Source organism: Homarus americanus, unplaced genomic scaffold, assembly GCF_018991925.1.
Source record: "Homarus americanus isolate GMGI-L3 unplaced genomic scaffold, GMGI_Hamer_2.0 scaffold20465, whole genome shotgun sequence".
Lineage (NCBI taxonomy): Eukaryota > Metazoa > Arthropoda > Malacostraca > Decapoda > Nephropidae > Homarus > Homarus americanus.
This window is the reverse complement of record NW_024756914.1, coordinates 3,402,543-3,417,873: the sequence shown is the minus strand read 5'-3', so window position 1 is coordinate 3,417,873 and position 15,331 is coordinate 3,402,543. Positions and strand designations below refer to the sequence as shown.

The 15,331-nt window shown below is 36.6% G+C and overlaps 1 protein-coding gene across 4 annotated transcripts in view; it reads left to right on the top strand.

Annotated features, from left to right (window-relative positions):
• Positions 1-15,331, top strand: part of LOC121857318 (1-phosphatidylinositol 4,5-bisphosphate phosphodiesterase-like) — a 59,865-nt gene that overhangs the window by 14,815 nt on the left and 29,719 nt on the right. For 2 of the 4 annotated variants that reach the window (XM_042353328.1, XM_042353327.1), the window contains exons 2-8: positions 3,842-3,928; positions 4,474-4,533; positions 6,828-6,965; positions 9,124-9,203; positions 13,346-13,481; positions 13,995-14,095; positions 15,087-15,247. In XM_042353328.1, the coding sequence (XP_042209262.1) occupies positions 3,842-3,928; positions 4,474-4,533; positions 6,828-6,965; positions 9,124-9,203; positions 13,346-13,481; positions 13,995-14,095; positions 15,087-15,247 (763 nt within the window). Of the gene's footprint in view, positions 1-3,841; positions 3,929-4,473; positions 4,534-5,018; positions 5,068-6,827; positions 6,966-9,123; positions 9,204-10,459; positions 10,540-13,345; positions 13,482-13,994; positions 14,096-15,086; positions 15,248-15,331 lie in introns of those variants that run through there. The other 2 variants (XM_042353326.1, XM_042353329.1) reach the window with 2 other exon arrangements.

Here is a 15,331-nt window from a genome sequence, read left to right as displayed (position 1 = left end):
AATGATTCATCAGTTAATCAGTCAGAAAAGGCGGGCACGAAATAACTCTCAGTATATCAGTCAAGAAAGGTTGGCATAGGTCTGTCTACTCAACCTTCTCTTTCCATACCATACCCAGAGTGCCAGAGTGCCATTGAGAGTGCCAGAGTGCCAGTGAGAGTGCCAGAGTGCCATTGAGAGTGCCAGAGTGCCATTGAGAGACCCCACACAGTGCTATCAATTTGTGTTGACATAGTGTTGAGGGAAAACATGTAAATACTCGCCAGCCACTCCCTGAAGGACTACTCAAAGCCAGTCTCCTACAGTCTCCTACAGTCTCCCCCAGTCTCCTCCAGTCTCCCCCAGTCTCCTGCATCAACAACAGTCTTCAGGTTCTCCCGTGAGCTTTACCGTGTCTCTCATAGTAAGAGAAAGAGGTCTTTTGTCTGTGTGTGTTGTGTCTGTCCCTCTCTCTCTCTCTCTCTCTCGGTGGCTGGTCGGGTGGATGGAGAGTTAAGTATCAAGGTAGAGGTGTTTTGGTGTTAGAGGTAATAATGGGGCTTATTAATTATGGCGCCCTCGACACTCTGAAGGTGCTACAGCAGAAGGGAAGGGTAGGTAAGGGTAAGGAAGGGAAGAGGAAGTGAAGGGAGGCATTGTGGGTAAGGGTAAGGATGGGAGGAAGGAGGGTGTGCGAGGGAGGGGGTAAAGGGGTAAGGAAGGAAGGGAGGGACGGTTAATAAGGGAGAGAAGTAAGGTAGGGAGGAAGGGAAAGTGGGTGGGTAAGAGAGGTAGGAGGGTAAAGAAGGAACGATCTGTAAGGGAATAGGAGGGAGGGAGGGTTAATAAGGGAGGGGAGAAGGATGGAAGTAGGACGGGTTAGAACACACTGTCGTTATCAATCATATCAAAACAAAAGAAAGAAAACGATAAGGCAACAGCAAACATAACAGCAACAACAACAACAACAGCATCAACAACACCACCCATATATTAAGAACACGTATGAATCTATTGGAAGTCTTCTCTTTAGTATAAATATAAATAAAATAAAATAAAAGAAGTGTGATCCAAATTCCCCTCCTCTTGTTCTTCTCCTCCTTCTCTTCTCCTCCTGTTCTTCTCCTCCTTCTCCACTTCTTCCTACTCTACATGCACTTTTTACCTCCCTCCTCATTTTTCATCCCTCCCACTTCATTTCTTCCCTTACCCTCCCACCTCCTCTATCACCCCTCTCACCCTCTCCCCCTACCCTCTCACCCTCCCCTCTCACCCTCCCCCTCCCCTCTCCCCCTACCCTCTCACCCTCCCCTACGTATAAATTATCATATATTCCTCGTGTGTTGGGCCGCCAGTAAGAAAGGTGTGGGAGGTATATGTCAATGTCTTCAGCACCACGCTAGTGACTCATAAGAACACCACTTGTGCCCCGGCCTCGCTTGACAAAGGTTCCTGGGCTATATTTACAAAGGTTCCTGGGCTACATTTACAAAGGTTCCTGGGCTATATATAAGGTTCCTGGGCTATATTTACAAAGTCTCCTCAGTTATACAGTATTTACAAAGGTTCCTGGGCTATATTTACAAAGGTTCGTCAGTTATATTTACAAATTTTATTGGATTATATTTACAAAGGGTCCTCAGTTATATTTACAAAGGTTCCTCGGCTATATTTACAATGTTTCTGGGCTGTATTTACAAAGGGTCCTCAGTTATATTTACAAAGGTTCCTCGGCTATATTTACAATGTTTCTGGGCTGTATTTACAAAGGGTCCTCAGTTATATTTACAAATATTCATGAGACCTTTCCAAAGGTTGTAGTTCCTGTGTAGTCTCAGTGCAATTTTTACTTCCATTTGGCCGCCATCTTCGTATACTGGACCGTGTAAACATAAGGCTCCTCCCAATACGTATTTTGTATCTTGTATTTTGTTAATTCTTTCGTATTTTGAGGACTGTATTATATGTGCTCAGGAGTCAATCTAACCTAACTTAACCTAACCTAACCTTTAACCCCTTTAAGCAGAGATTTGTTAAAAGAAGAAAACAATAATATAAATGTATGTTTTATTTTTTGATGACAGACGTGGAGATTTTTTATATGAAGAAAAGGTTGCAATATATTCCTTTCGTGGTTCAACTTTTTTTTCTTGATGGGTGTGGGTGGGTGGATGTTTGAAGGGGTGTGGTTGATGGGTGTGTGTGTGTGTGGGGGGTGGGTGGGTATGAAGTGTATGTGTTGAGTGTGGGTGGGTGTTTTTGTTTGAGGTGTATGTTTTTTGTTGTGTGTGTTTGTTGTGCTTGTTGAGGCGTGGTTGTATCTCCAATATTTGAGTAATTGATGTGTTTGTTTACATGTGTTTGTTTGGGATATAGTGTGACGCTCCTGTCGGTTTTTTTTATTTACACACACACACACACACACACACACACACACACTACGGAAAAAAATGAACACCATAAAAAAGATTGAAGAGGTAACAGCTTAACAAAACGTAACTCGATGTATAAGAGAATAGATAAAAAGAGATAAAGAAGAACAGTCAACAATAATAACAGTAAGAGGTGAAACACAAGGACCTCTCTCTCTCTCTCTCAGCTATGGTAGTCTCCTTCTCACAACAAAACTCCAAGTAATCCATCTATTTCACCCATCCTCGTTGGTCCACACACCCCAACATCACCCATCAACAACACGTCCGTCCGTCCGCCAACCATCAGAGGACGCCATGCTATCCTCTCATGTCCGCACACCACACGACGTCATGCTGTCCTCTCATGCACGCACACCTCCACTTGCTAAATGTTCTCCCACTGACATTACATGTCACATAAATAAACGTTCCAGCAACACCAGAAAAAAATATATATGTATATAAACATGGAGGAAAAATGTACAGTAGAGAGATGATATTCTTCACCATAACACACATTCTCCCTCCCTGTTTCTTACGTCAGGTGAATGGTCAGGCGTGTGTTGTGTTTTTCTCGTGTACATAACCTGGAACTTTTATTACCGTAGGAGTGCGGTGTATTGTGTGTTGTGATATGTTGGAAATACTGTTCATATATGTACTGTAGGTGTGTGTGTACTGTAGGTGTTTGGGTATGTATGTATATGTGTGTGTATATGTTTGTGTTTGTATGTGTGTATATGAGTCACAGTTGTCGTCGTGTTTCTTACCTCTGTCATTTACAACAGTAGGGGAAGGAAAAGTTTTGAGATGTATGTGATAGTGATCTGTCGGGCGGGCGGGCGGACCTCCCAGGGGTGTGAGCGAGACTTGGGGACGAATATTTTGATGGTATTGCTTGTTACGTCACCCGTGTGTGTGTACCTCTAACATTACCGGAGATTGTGTGTGTGTTGGGGTTGCATTAGTGTACGTATTACTGCCTGTTTGTGTGTGAAGGTGGATGCATTAGTGTGTGGGTGTGTCGTATATTTGTAATGGTGAGAACATTATTGTTGTTTATTGTTTACAAAGCTACAGCCGCCATTGTTTTCCGCACCGTTAATACTAATGAATATTTTCCGTAATAAAAATATGTAGTGTCAAATGTTGGTTTTCTTTAACATAGTGATAATATAAGCGTCATGATACTTGTCTTTCAATAGACGTATAATTTAACTCTTAATCATAATATAAAGTAAAAATTTATATCTAATTTAGTGTAATAGAATGTAAGCGTTTATATATTATGGTGTGTACTTATAATTTAAGTAACGGTGTGAATTTGTGTTTACCTACCATAGAAGTCTGTCTGTCTGTCTCTGTCTTTGTATGTACAGTATTGTGTTGATGTCCGTTTTCTATACATGTTACCGTATTACTGTTGACGTTTGTGTTTTTTTTTACAGGACAAGGAAAGTTACGACTATGAACCCAACTGTACCTTCAAGGTGGATGAGTACGGCTTCTTTGTCTTCTGGAAGAGTGACGGTAGAGTGAGTATAAACCTCGTTCATTTCTCTTAAGGGTTCATATCACAGGGTTCAAATCTTGTTCATATCTTTCAGGGGTTCATATTTTGTTCATGTCCTTCAAGGGCTCATATATTGTTCATTTATCTTAAAGGTTAATGTCAAGGGTTCAAATCAGGTTCATTTCTCTTAAAGGTTCATATGAAGGGTTCAAACCTTGTTCATTTCTCTTGATGATTCAAATCTTCATTTATCTTAAGGGTTCGTGTCAAAGGTTCAAATCTTGTTTACTTCTCTGTAAGAATCATATAAGGGGTTCAAATATGGACTGTTACTATTTTTGGAGTGTTTGTGTGCGTGTGTAACTGTATGTATGTGTATGTAGAGTACGTGTCAATGAATGTGTATGTATGTATCTATGTATGTAGTCCCCAAAACAGTATCATGCCAACTTTGTATACCCTTTGATCTGATAAATACTGTATATCTCTAACTAACAGTATATGTCTCTTAATTATATCTCTCTAATCCTGTGTCTGTGTCACTACTCACATTTTTTTTTCTCCCAGGAAGGAAACGTGGCTGAATTGTCTCAGGTTTCTGACATCCGTAGAGGAACATTACCCAGGGTCAGTACACGCTGCTTTGCTTACCTTCCTGTTGTTCATCGGGTACCTGGGATCCGATAGGTACTCTATTTGGTTCACCTGATGATTAACCTTCCCAGCTTATTTCATCTTTAGATTAACCTCCCCCTCTTATTTCACCTTTAGATTAACCTCCCAGCTTATTTCATCTTTAGATTAACCTCCCCAGCTTATTTCACCTTTAGATTAACCTCCCAGCTTATTTCATCTTTAGATTAACCTCCCCAGCTTATTACACCTGTAGATTAACCTCTCCAGCTTATTTCCCATTAAGATTAACCACATTGGTCCAAAAGTTCGGTTTAGACCTTCAGATCAATAAACCTTTGGGAACATAAGAGCTGTATAAGCAATCAACTCACATGGATCCCTCACCTGTGATGTCTCATTACCTTCATTAAACACTTGACGTCACTTCCGTGTTAATATTACTAAGTTGCTTTCCATATTTATTTATCCCTGAGGCCTGAGCCCGTACTGAGGAGAGGGAAGTGAACTTGTGGCTACAGTTAGAATGTCAGCCATGCTCTGATTGATGTAGTCTTCCTTCAATCTCGTGTTAATATAAGCTACTTGTACGATCAGATAAGTTTTATTTACAGTTTCATTTACGTGTGTTTTGTATTAAATATTTAACACACGTAAATGAAAATGTAAACTTTGTAATTTCTTAAGTATATAATCGGTTATTAAAAGGAAACAATAACAAATAAGGTTGTGATGTTTAAATGTTCGTTGGTTTATGTTTATAGTGAGGAGACACGTGAACAATACATGATAAAAGAAGGTAAACTCTATTACTGTAGTGTATGTACTTTAAAATTACCGTAAATTTTTACTTTAGTCCCTAGGGGTTGACCAATATGTTTTTCCAGTGTATTTTGGTGTGTTTTAAACGAATCTGACTTTAATTTTTGGCGGAAATTGCTAGTTTTTGCCCCCCCCCACCCAACAATAATGGGGGAGAGCCTCGGAAATCTGGGTTTTTGGGTGGGGTAGAAAACGAAAACTAGTCATCTAACCTAACAAAACCCAACCCCTAGCTGGACCCCGAGTAGGCCTAGCTTAAACTAACCCAAATGTTTCAGTAGTTAAAAACTTTGGGGCGCGCCATCTACGAAAATACAATACCTTAGTTAGAAGTGGAAGGACCAGGGATACGTAAGAATTGGATAAGAATGATCGTCTTTCTCATAAAACTCTGCAATAAATTAAAAATAATCATAGGAGCACAAATGACAACCAACCTCCACCACTGCCATTGTGAGACTGGTCAATGAAATTACTGTATTCAAATTACCCAGGCGCTGCATCCTTTGAAAAAAATCAAATTGGATTGGTAAAAAGAAATTCGCATGTTATCAATACATCATTGGTCACGACTGGATGACGTCAGTCAATATTGCGCATGCGTGATGCGCCAATAACATTACCTCACAGCCGAAGACTAAAAACTACGTAAAATCAATTAAATTCAATTGTGTCGCAATTATCCATTTCTGCCATGTATACCCCTGTACAGTATATGGGGCTCAAAATGCTCAGAATAGCGAGATCTAAATGTTTCAGTAGTTTATAACTATCGGGCGCACCATGTCCTTAAGTAAAATAATACCAAAATGGCTTACATACGTGGTGTTTGATCATTGACAGTTTTGTGTTATAGGTAGAGAAAGTAAAGAATTAGAACCTAACCTAAACTAACCCACCCTGGGCTATTAGGTTCCTGACATTGTAATTTCAGTCCCATGTTAACTTAGTCTTCCTCAGAGGTTGAATTGGATTCATTGTAAACTTAAAGTAATTTTTCTTGTACTGTATTACCACCGTACCACCCAAACACACCTTGCCAAACCAAATTTACCCCAAATCCTAAGATTAGGTTTGGCTTGTTTTTATGTCAGCTTTCACTAATGGCTGTCACATTTTTTCCTTTATCCACCACCGGATTTACATTATTTGCTGTGAAACAATATAAAGTGTCCAAACAATTTAATGTACAGTACTGTGTTGTAATTCTTATATTTTACAGGTAGTTCAGTAACATGTCAACGGTGTTATTAAATATACTGTATCAGTGTAATTACATCCAACAGGTGTAGAAGAAAGGCTTATTATAATTCATAGGCATAGACATTAATGGATTTTCATTGTACAATTATTTAAATTTAAAAATATATAATAAATCATGATTGTTTATTGAGTTATCACTTAGTAATAAACAATGGCTCCTTCCTTTGATTTACAAATACCTCAATGACTTCCTTTCCCCCCAGGATAGCAAGCTGTTGGATAAGTTATTAAACAAATTTGGCCAAGATGTGGAGGACAAGATGCTGGCCATTTGTTCGGGGCTGGATTATGTCAGCATCAACTATATCAACATTGTCTGCAAAACAAAAGATGAGGCAGATGTAAGTTTTCATTGTCTGGTTCATATTTAGAATTGTGAGGAATTATATGTATCTATGAACTTGCTTTGAAATACTGTATATGTCTTCATGATTAATATAAAGTCAGTTAATTTCTTTGATTGGTTGTATTAAGATCAGTCACAGTGCACTCATGTCTGCCAACTCAGGAGACAAGGAATTGGGCAAGGCTGATGGGATATTACACCTTTTCACATGTCCGTTGAGACATTGTTACATAACTATTTGACAAATTTCATAACTGAATGACAGAACACATATCGAATGACAATCTAAAATAACTGTTGGTGGTATGTCATTCTCCAATTGTTACATTCTCAAACTACCGGGTATATGTAGACTGTCGGTTTATTGTTCACGTCTGTCAACTTCATAACTTATGTCAGTCATTTCCGTTAGCATGAACGAACAGTTATTTTAGATTGTCATTCGATATGTGTTCTGTCATTCGGTTATGAAATTTGTCAAATAGTTATGTAACAATGTCTCAACGGATATGTGAAAAGGTGTATTTGTGGTGTAATGCTGAGCTGGTCACTCGTCACATCAGCACCTCAGACTAAGCTAACCCTCTTGGAGGATTTATTGCACATTGCATATTATTTGCCCCTCTTGGCTAGAAGGACGAACTGTATTGTACAATCCAAGGTTCAAGAAAAGTCAGGCGAGTGGACATGTGTTCGTTCAGTTCAGTAGTTTCTTAATGACTACAGCATGTTAGTTATAATTTTTTTTAATTATTTATTTTCTAATGACAACACAAAGTGATAGGTTTGTTTGTTATCTACAATTACTACAGTAGCATGTAGGTAAGAAGGACAAACATATTACTGTCTTGAGGTTGTTGGAAGGCAGACAAGCAGTCGAGCCAATCAGGTGAACAGAGGGCTATGGACACAGGAAACAACTGGGTAAAAGTAGAGGCCATGTTTACAGTCATGGTATAAATGACTATGATGTGAATATAGAAATAATATTGTTATTCAATGAATAACATAGAAGATATTGAGCTCTGTATTATTAATAGAGTTCTTAAAATATTCGGTAAAACTGCAGATTACAGCAACCAAAGAATCTGATAAAAAATATGTTTATCGATTGAGTGTAGTAAATTTCCGGAATTCTCTGGTTGCTGTTAACTGCAATATTCCAAATATTCTTGTGCTCTAGTGAGGGTATTTCATTGTTGGAATATTTTGGTATTTACAGCTAAGAGGTACACTTTTGAGGCCACACAATCAGGTGAAATATTAATGTATACAGTATGTATATGGCGAAGAATATTGACCTCAATATACTTCCATGTAGCACAATACAGTACAGGTACTGTTTAAGCTAATCTGAGAAATAATCTCTCATTGTTTTTTAACTCATCACCTTATGGGCTTTCCTCAGCAGTCATCCAATAGATTTGTTTTGTCTTATAGCAATTATAATCACCCATCATCAACGAGTGTTATTGGTTTTTATTTGCAACTTGTGTTAATTGTTTGTTCAGGTGTTCATTTTACTCATTATCACTGATAAACACATACAGTAATGGGACTTGTTAAAATAGATACAATACTGAGAGACCAGTTGTGTTCATAACTGACCAGTACAGTATTGTGAATAATTGTGATTATAAGCATCAATTACTTGGGGACAAGTTACTTCATTACAAGACATACACTCTTGCAGTTTGGGGACAACTAGAACACCAAATGATCTATTTCCACAAAATCATTCATATATTTGAAGATTTAAAGATGGCCTGTTCTGGACATTCACTTGTCCTCAGTCTTTGTACCAAGTTAGATCATGGTAGTCAAGGGTCTGACTAGTTAGTCCAGGTCCCAAGCCAGTTCAGGGTGTAAGGTAGCCCTAGGCCCAAACTGTCATCGAGACTAAACCTATCCAGGAACTGAACTAGTTGAGCTAGTGTAGCGCTGTTGATTCAGGGGTTGAAGTGATCTTTTATCAGGTGCTGGAATAAGTGACTTAGGGCTTTTGGATACCTGTAATACACTTAACTGATAATGAGTACAGTACTACTCATGGACTAATGTGAGAGTAAGTTACTTAAGCTGTTGGTCAGCCTTAGCAACAATAACATAAATATCATACCTTTACCTAATATTAATAATCTCCTTATCCACAGGCATGGTTAGAAGGTCTTCGAAATATATTTCACAACATCAGGGCTAATAACATATGTCCAATGATGTGCTTAAAAAAGCAGTAAGTCCCCTCCTCATAGCAAATTTTAACTGGTGCATGACATTAATTTTTAGTCTAAAGCATTCTCTTGCAGGTGCAGCATATTTATGCATGATCTGCATTAGGTATGCTTTTGACACATGTTATAAATGCATTTTATCAGAGATACAAAAGTGGACTTGACATATTGTTAATTGATTCAGTGTAATTATTAGTGCCTGATATGTGTACTGACTCTCATTATAATGTGTTAAATGTTTGGGGACAGTATATTTGTGATTAGCATTTTAATTAATTAATTAATTATGTGGCAATGACTGCATGCAACTTGTGGCTAAAACAGTGTACACATAGATACTGGTACTTGTTCAGGGCACATAAATCATTCCGTTTTGTGTGAAACAAGCTGATGCACATTAACCAATTTATGCTTCAGCACATTAACTGCTGCTTGGTTGTGCACATTTTAATGGCTTAAGTGTGATATGCATGTGCTGGCAAAGGTTTTTATTGACATTGCTTTAATTGGCTTGGTATTCAGCTGACATGGAATACTTTTTATAGTGAATGTATGAGGATAAATTTATTTTGCCACAGTGAATTGGTTAAATTAATGAAAGAATTATGGTGAGGGTAATCAGGCATTAAGACTAATACATGTACAATTAATGCAAGTAATATAAAGGTGACATTAGACCCATCATTGATTACTTCCTTAAAGGTCTTGAGAATAATTTAGGGTTGGTTTGAAACAGTGCTCTATAGTACAGTACCTCTTTCTTAATTATTATGCCATTAAAATATTCCAATATGCAGGATTACTTAAGTAGTTAATGTATTAATACAAGAATAATGAAGAAGACTTTTCAAATGCTGTACAGTACCAACCAGTACTGTTGATTGTATATTGTGGGAGACCTACTCATAAATATTATTATTTGGTTCTTTCATGGGATGGTCAGTATTCTCTTCAAATTGCCTAAGAAGCTTTAGTTGATGTAATACTATGTCTCTATTTTTTTTTTTTTTATTAACTTTAATGCTGGAGAATATGTAGCACACATTTCCCCCATGGTATTGTGAGAACATTATTAATAACACGTTACACATGATGTATAACAAACCTTGAAGTGGTAAAGTAGGTGGAGTTCAGTTTGTGTGAACTAATTTTTGTTGTCGCTGTTTATAATTTGTAGCAAGTTTTGTCAAAGGAACATTTTTACCCATAAATCATTAGTTTTCTTCAATTCTTCCTTTTGCTGGATTCTCATATATAGATGTGGCAACTAGGTCTGCGGAGAGTTACTAATAACAACAAACTCAACAACGTGTGCCCCAGAACCAACTTGATGAAGCAGTAAGATATCATGGAGCGGTGACTGTGGTAGACCAGCTACTGTTACTGTAGTTGTACTCTTAGACTCCCCAGAAAAAGCTGCAGTACAGTGACCCCTCGTTTAACGAACACCTCGGTTAACGTAATTTCGATTAACGAACTGCCTTCCATAAGGATCTTCAATTCGGTTAACGAAAAAATTCAACTGCACTGACCGGGCAACCAGCTTTAGTATCAGTCCGCCAATACATTAATCGGTTCTAGGGCTTAAATTCCTTACTATTTTTGTAAATATCAAGAAGTTTATACTATTCAATAATTTTAAAAGTTTAATATTCAATTTTTTAGTCATTTTAACAATTATTGAACGAAATTGAAGGTAAAGTGACTAGTTTAATGCGCTGCATCCAGCCTCTTAACACAGCAAACAGGCGTCAGTCTCTCTCTGTTTTCACTGGAGGTAACATCTTGCTTGAGACTCTCTTCAACTAAATGCTTTTTTTCTGTGTTTCCAAGCAAATTATTGGTCATTTTGAAATATATTTTATATATTGACAATATATAATGCAGTGCAGCATTGATTTAAAGAAAATAATCTTGAATTAAACCAGAGAGCTAAAATTTTATGGGTGAAATGGCACCATGGGGTGACTTCTCTTCCACCCCACTGCCTTCTCTTCTTCCTTCTCCTCCACCCCCATTCTAAATCCCATCATCATCATCATCATCATCATCATCCAGGAGCCTTCTACATACACACAATCTCAAAGTGCGAACTTTTCACCATTTTGTTGAATTTAGGAAATTTTCGGTGAGCTGGAACCAATTGATTCAAAAAACCCATTGAAACAATGGTTTCGTTAACGAACGCTTTCGGTTAACGAACGACCTTCTGAACGGATTGAGTTCATAACTCGAAATAATGTACAGTACTGTATAATGAAATATTATATGGTTGAATTTTCAATTACTTTATTGTATTACCACAGTTGCTATTTTTATCTTAAATAATATCTATATCCTCTGTTAGGCTTAGTTTACATTGTCTTCATATTGCATTCCAAAATACAGTAGTATCTATATCTATTGGTATATATTGTAGCTGTGTACCTTTTTCACACCAAAAACTGTTAATATTATTGAAGTGCAGTATACTTCATGTGAACAGAATCTGATACTGTAATGTAGTACTTGAGTATTATCTTAAAGCATAAACTCTTATCTGTTTTCTTAGCAAGATACATAGGTGTTGAAAATAACAAAATAATTGTTAACAAATCTGGGTTGAAGACAGTGGTGTAAGTTCTTTAAGGTGTTGTGTATAGCTATATGTTAATTATTTTTCTATAAGTTCACATCTTTTCTTGAACAGTGTTAGGAATTTACTTTTAGAAAGATGTTTAAGCCCTCCACACTGTATGTTCAGATAGCTAATTTATATGTAGTATTAACATCATATATTCACTTGCTAGCTAGGCCATATGTTGAGGTTAACTACAATACCTACAGTACTATGATTCATTAGTACAGCTGCTCATGTTATGTACTGTAATGTACTAAACCACAACATATTTAAAAAAAGAAATGGTGATCCTAATTATACTTATAATCAAGCTTTGATGTTGCGTTCTCAACAAATAAACTGAATCACATGACGTGTTTTGGGACAACTTGTCAGTAAACCTGTTGATTATACAGTTCCTGAATTACATTTCAGAGCTGAAAGTGAGGTTCAAATTAGAAAATAATTAGATTGGCAAAAACTCATTAACAGTAAACAAGTGCGATGATACCAGCATCACTCAACAATAAAAATGAGGATTTTACCAACATTACTTCTCCAGATAAATTTATACACCATTTTTACCAAGCCTTCCCATGAGATACAGTTCATGTGGCTTCCCCATATGTGTGCATGTGCTTTTATGCTGCTGCTGTCTGTCCATCCAAACATCTTGTGAACATGATAACTTTTAACTAATAGAAATGGATGTCATTGAAAGTTGGAATGTGGATACTGTATAACCCAACAAGATCTCGGATGAATTCAGTAATCAACATTTTCCCTTCTTAGGTTGGGGAGTTGTGGGTATAAATAAATATAATGTGCACATTAGTGTACAGTATTATTATATCAGATTCATCGTAAAAGTAATTTCTATTAAAAATCTAACTTTCTTAACCTTGTATTTAGACTCCACTTTGTAATTTGCTTACGTCATACTTGTGTCCTGCTTTCTTGTAATACTTTTCCTGTCTTTAGTCTATTGCATGTCTTTATTGTTTGCCTATTTATATGTTTTCTAAGCTAAATTTATTGTATACTGTAGTTACATTATGTATTACTGCAGTGTACTATATGATTCAAGTGTATAGTTTTCCTTGACAATATTATGAATATAACACTGCGACTCTTGACCAGTTCAGGTATTTCAATCCCAGTAAAAGTGTTGGACAAGTTACTCAAGTAACCACAATACATGCACAGGAATTGCTCCATCATCAATTAATATTGAATGGGATGAAGTTAATTAAAATCTCCACAATTTTTAATTACTGCACCAATAATTTATAATTAAGACTTTCTTTGCCACATTTCCTCCTCAGCTGTACAGGGTCTCTGGCCCCTCTCGGAGTGTACTCCACAAGTTTATTCCTAGATCATAGTAGTTCATTTTCTGATTTGAATCATTGATAATATATACTAAGTACAATCCACTTATATTAGAACTTGCTTCCTTTACTAGTAATAAAAGTATATGCATGTTTAGATACAAATAGATGTGTCTATTAACCCTTGTGTTTTCCCTTTACTATGAAATAACAGTTGGATGCGCCTTGGGATGATGGTGGACAGTGGTGGTAAGATCCCTGTAAAACACATTGTCCGAACCTTTGCCTCCGGCAAGACAGAAAAGATGGTCTATTCATGCCTAGAAGAAATGGGTCTGCCTTCTGGAAAGGTAAGACATGTCATACACCCAGTATTTGTAGGTACTATTTACTGTAGTACTGTTTTCAATTGAAATGCTGTCTATAGATACGACTTTACAGATACTGTACTGTACTGTACTGGCCATATTGACACACTTGGGCTGTGCCATTTCATGACAGCCTGTAAATATTTAAACATTATATAATATACTGTACTGTGTTGAATGTAAAAGTAGGACTATAAAGGATTTCTCACATGATGAGAAACAACTCTTAATTCTTTCACAACAATAAGAAACATAATGTAACCTTGTGTCACACTTCTGTCATCTTGTATTGCAACACCAAGTAAAACTCTGTTATCTTTTGACATTGTGTTACATAAGAAATGCTTAAGATTATTTTTCCCATAAATTTGCATTATTGACTCATAGGATCATGGAGAAGTATGTTGTCATATTCCATTACTTTTGAAGAAAAAAAACGCCTAAAAGATGGCTTTGAAGATGCTTTTGTTTTATATTGGGTTTCTCTCATAACAGGGTGACAGCATAGAAAAAGATGCCTTCACTTTCGAGAAGTTCTACAAACTTTACCATACTATCTGTCCTAGGACTGATATTGATGAACTCTATACAAGCGTGTAAGTTGTACATTACTTACCTAACTATACTGCATCCTCTTTAGTCCTTGTCACCTTACTACCCTGTCTTATAAGTCTTCTTCATGCTTTAATATCTTTGTGCGGCTGGTTGGACTGTTTTTCACTCCTCAGATTTTCACCTGCAGTAGAGTTAATTTAGGATCATAATTTTTTTAATATTTGATTGGAAGTTTTGTTAAGTCGCCATAAGTTATTTATGTGACTTGATATAAAAAATGCTACACAGTGATGAAATTTGAAGACCAATATCCTTATGTAAGATTATACAGTTGTGTGTGGGTTAAAGTTTGAATATTTTAGCCATACAATATATGTTATTTGCTTGAATTATCTCTTGTCATTATTGAATTTGAACTCCAATATGTCTATGCCTTCTTATGAAATCACAAAACTAGAGTACAGAATTCTTCAATACATACTATACTGTAAATAATGGTGTAGATTTCTCTGATATTTTGTGTGTGGAAATGTCTAGTGGTTAAGGTGTTCTGGGGTAAAAATTTTCATGTTACAATTCTTATATCCTTTAGGAAATTGAGCATCAAGAATATCAGTACATTGTAGATGCAATATATAGAAAGAAATATTTACTTATGGATACACACTGTATGTGGTTACAGAGGAGATGTTTTACTTTCTCTTATCTTTCCATTCACTTACAACTTATAAATTTTTATGTAGACATCACCCACCTTTCCTAATCAGTGTACAATGCAAATTTATTTGAAATGTTGGTAATTTCTTAGTTATAACTCTCTTCAGAGGACACACCATCATGTGTACCTTGCCTAGTTTATCATGAAGTAAAAAAATGGAAAATTAAATTTTTGACTGACTAAACCTAAATTGACTCTTACCCTGACAGCTGCACTCATGTATCAAGAGGTTTTTCTAACTGCTTGCAGTAGACCTTATATTTTTTTATGTCACCTCCCCTGTCACCTCACTGATGTACATCTTCCTCTGGCAGCACAAAAGGGGAACACGTCAGTCTAGCACAGTTGGTCAACTTTATGAATGAGAAACAGCGAGACCCGAGCCTCAATGAAATTTTGTATCCATTATATGATGAGAAGCGGTGCATGCAGATCATCAAAGCCCATGAGCCTAACGAGGAGAACATTGAAAATAGTATGTAGAAGTCTAAATTTTGTTTTAGAGACACTCTAAAATAATATCCAAAGCATGAATAATGTCTTATACTGTATAATGTAC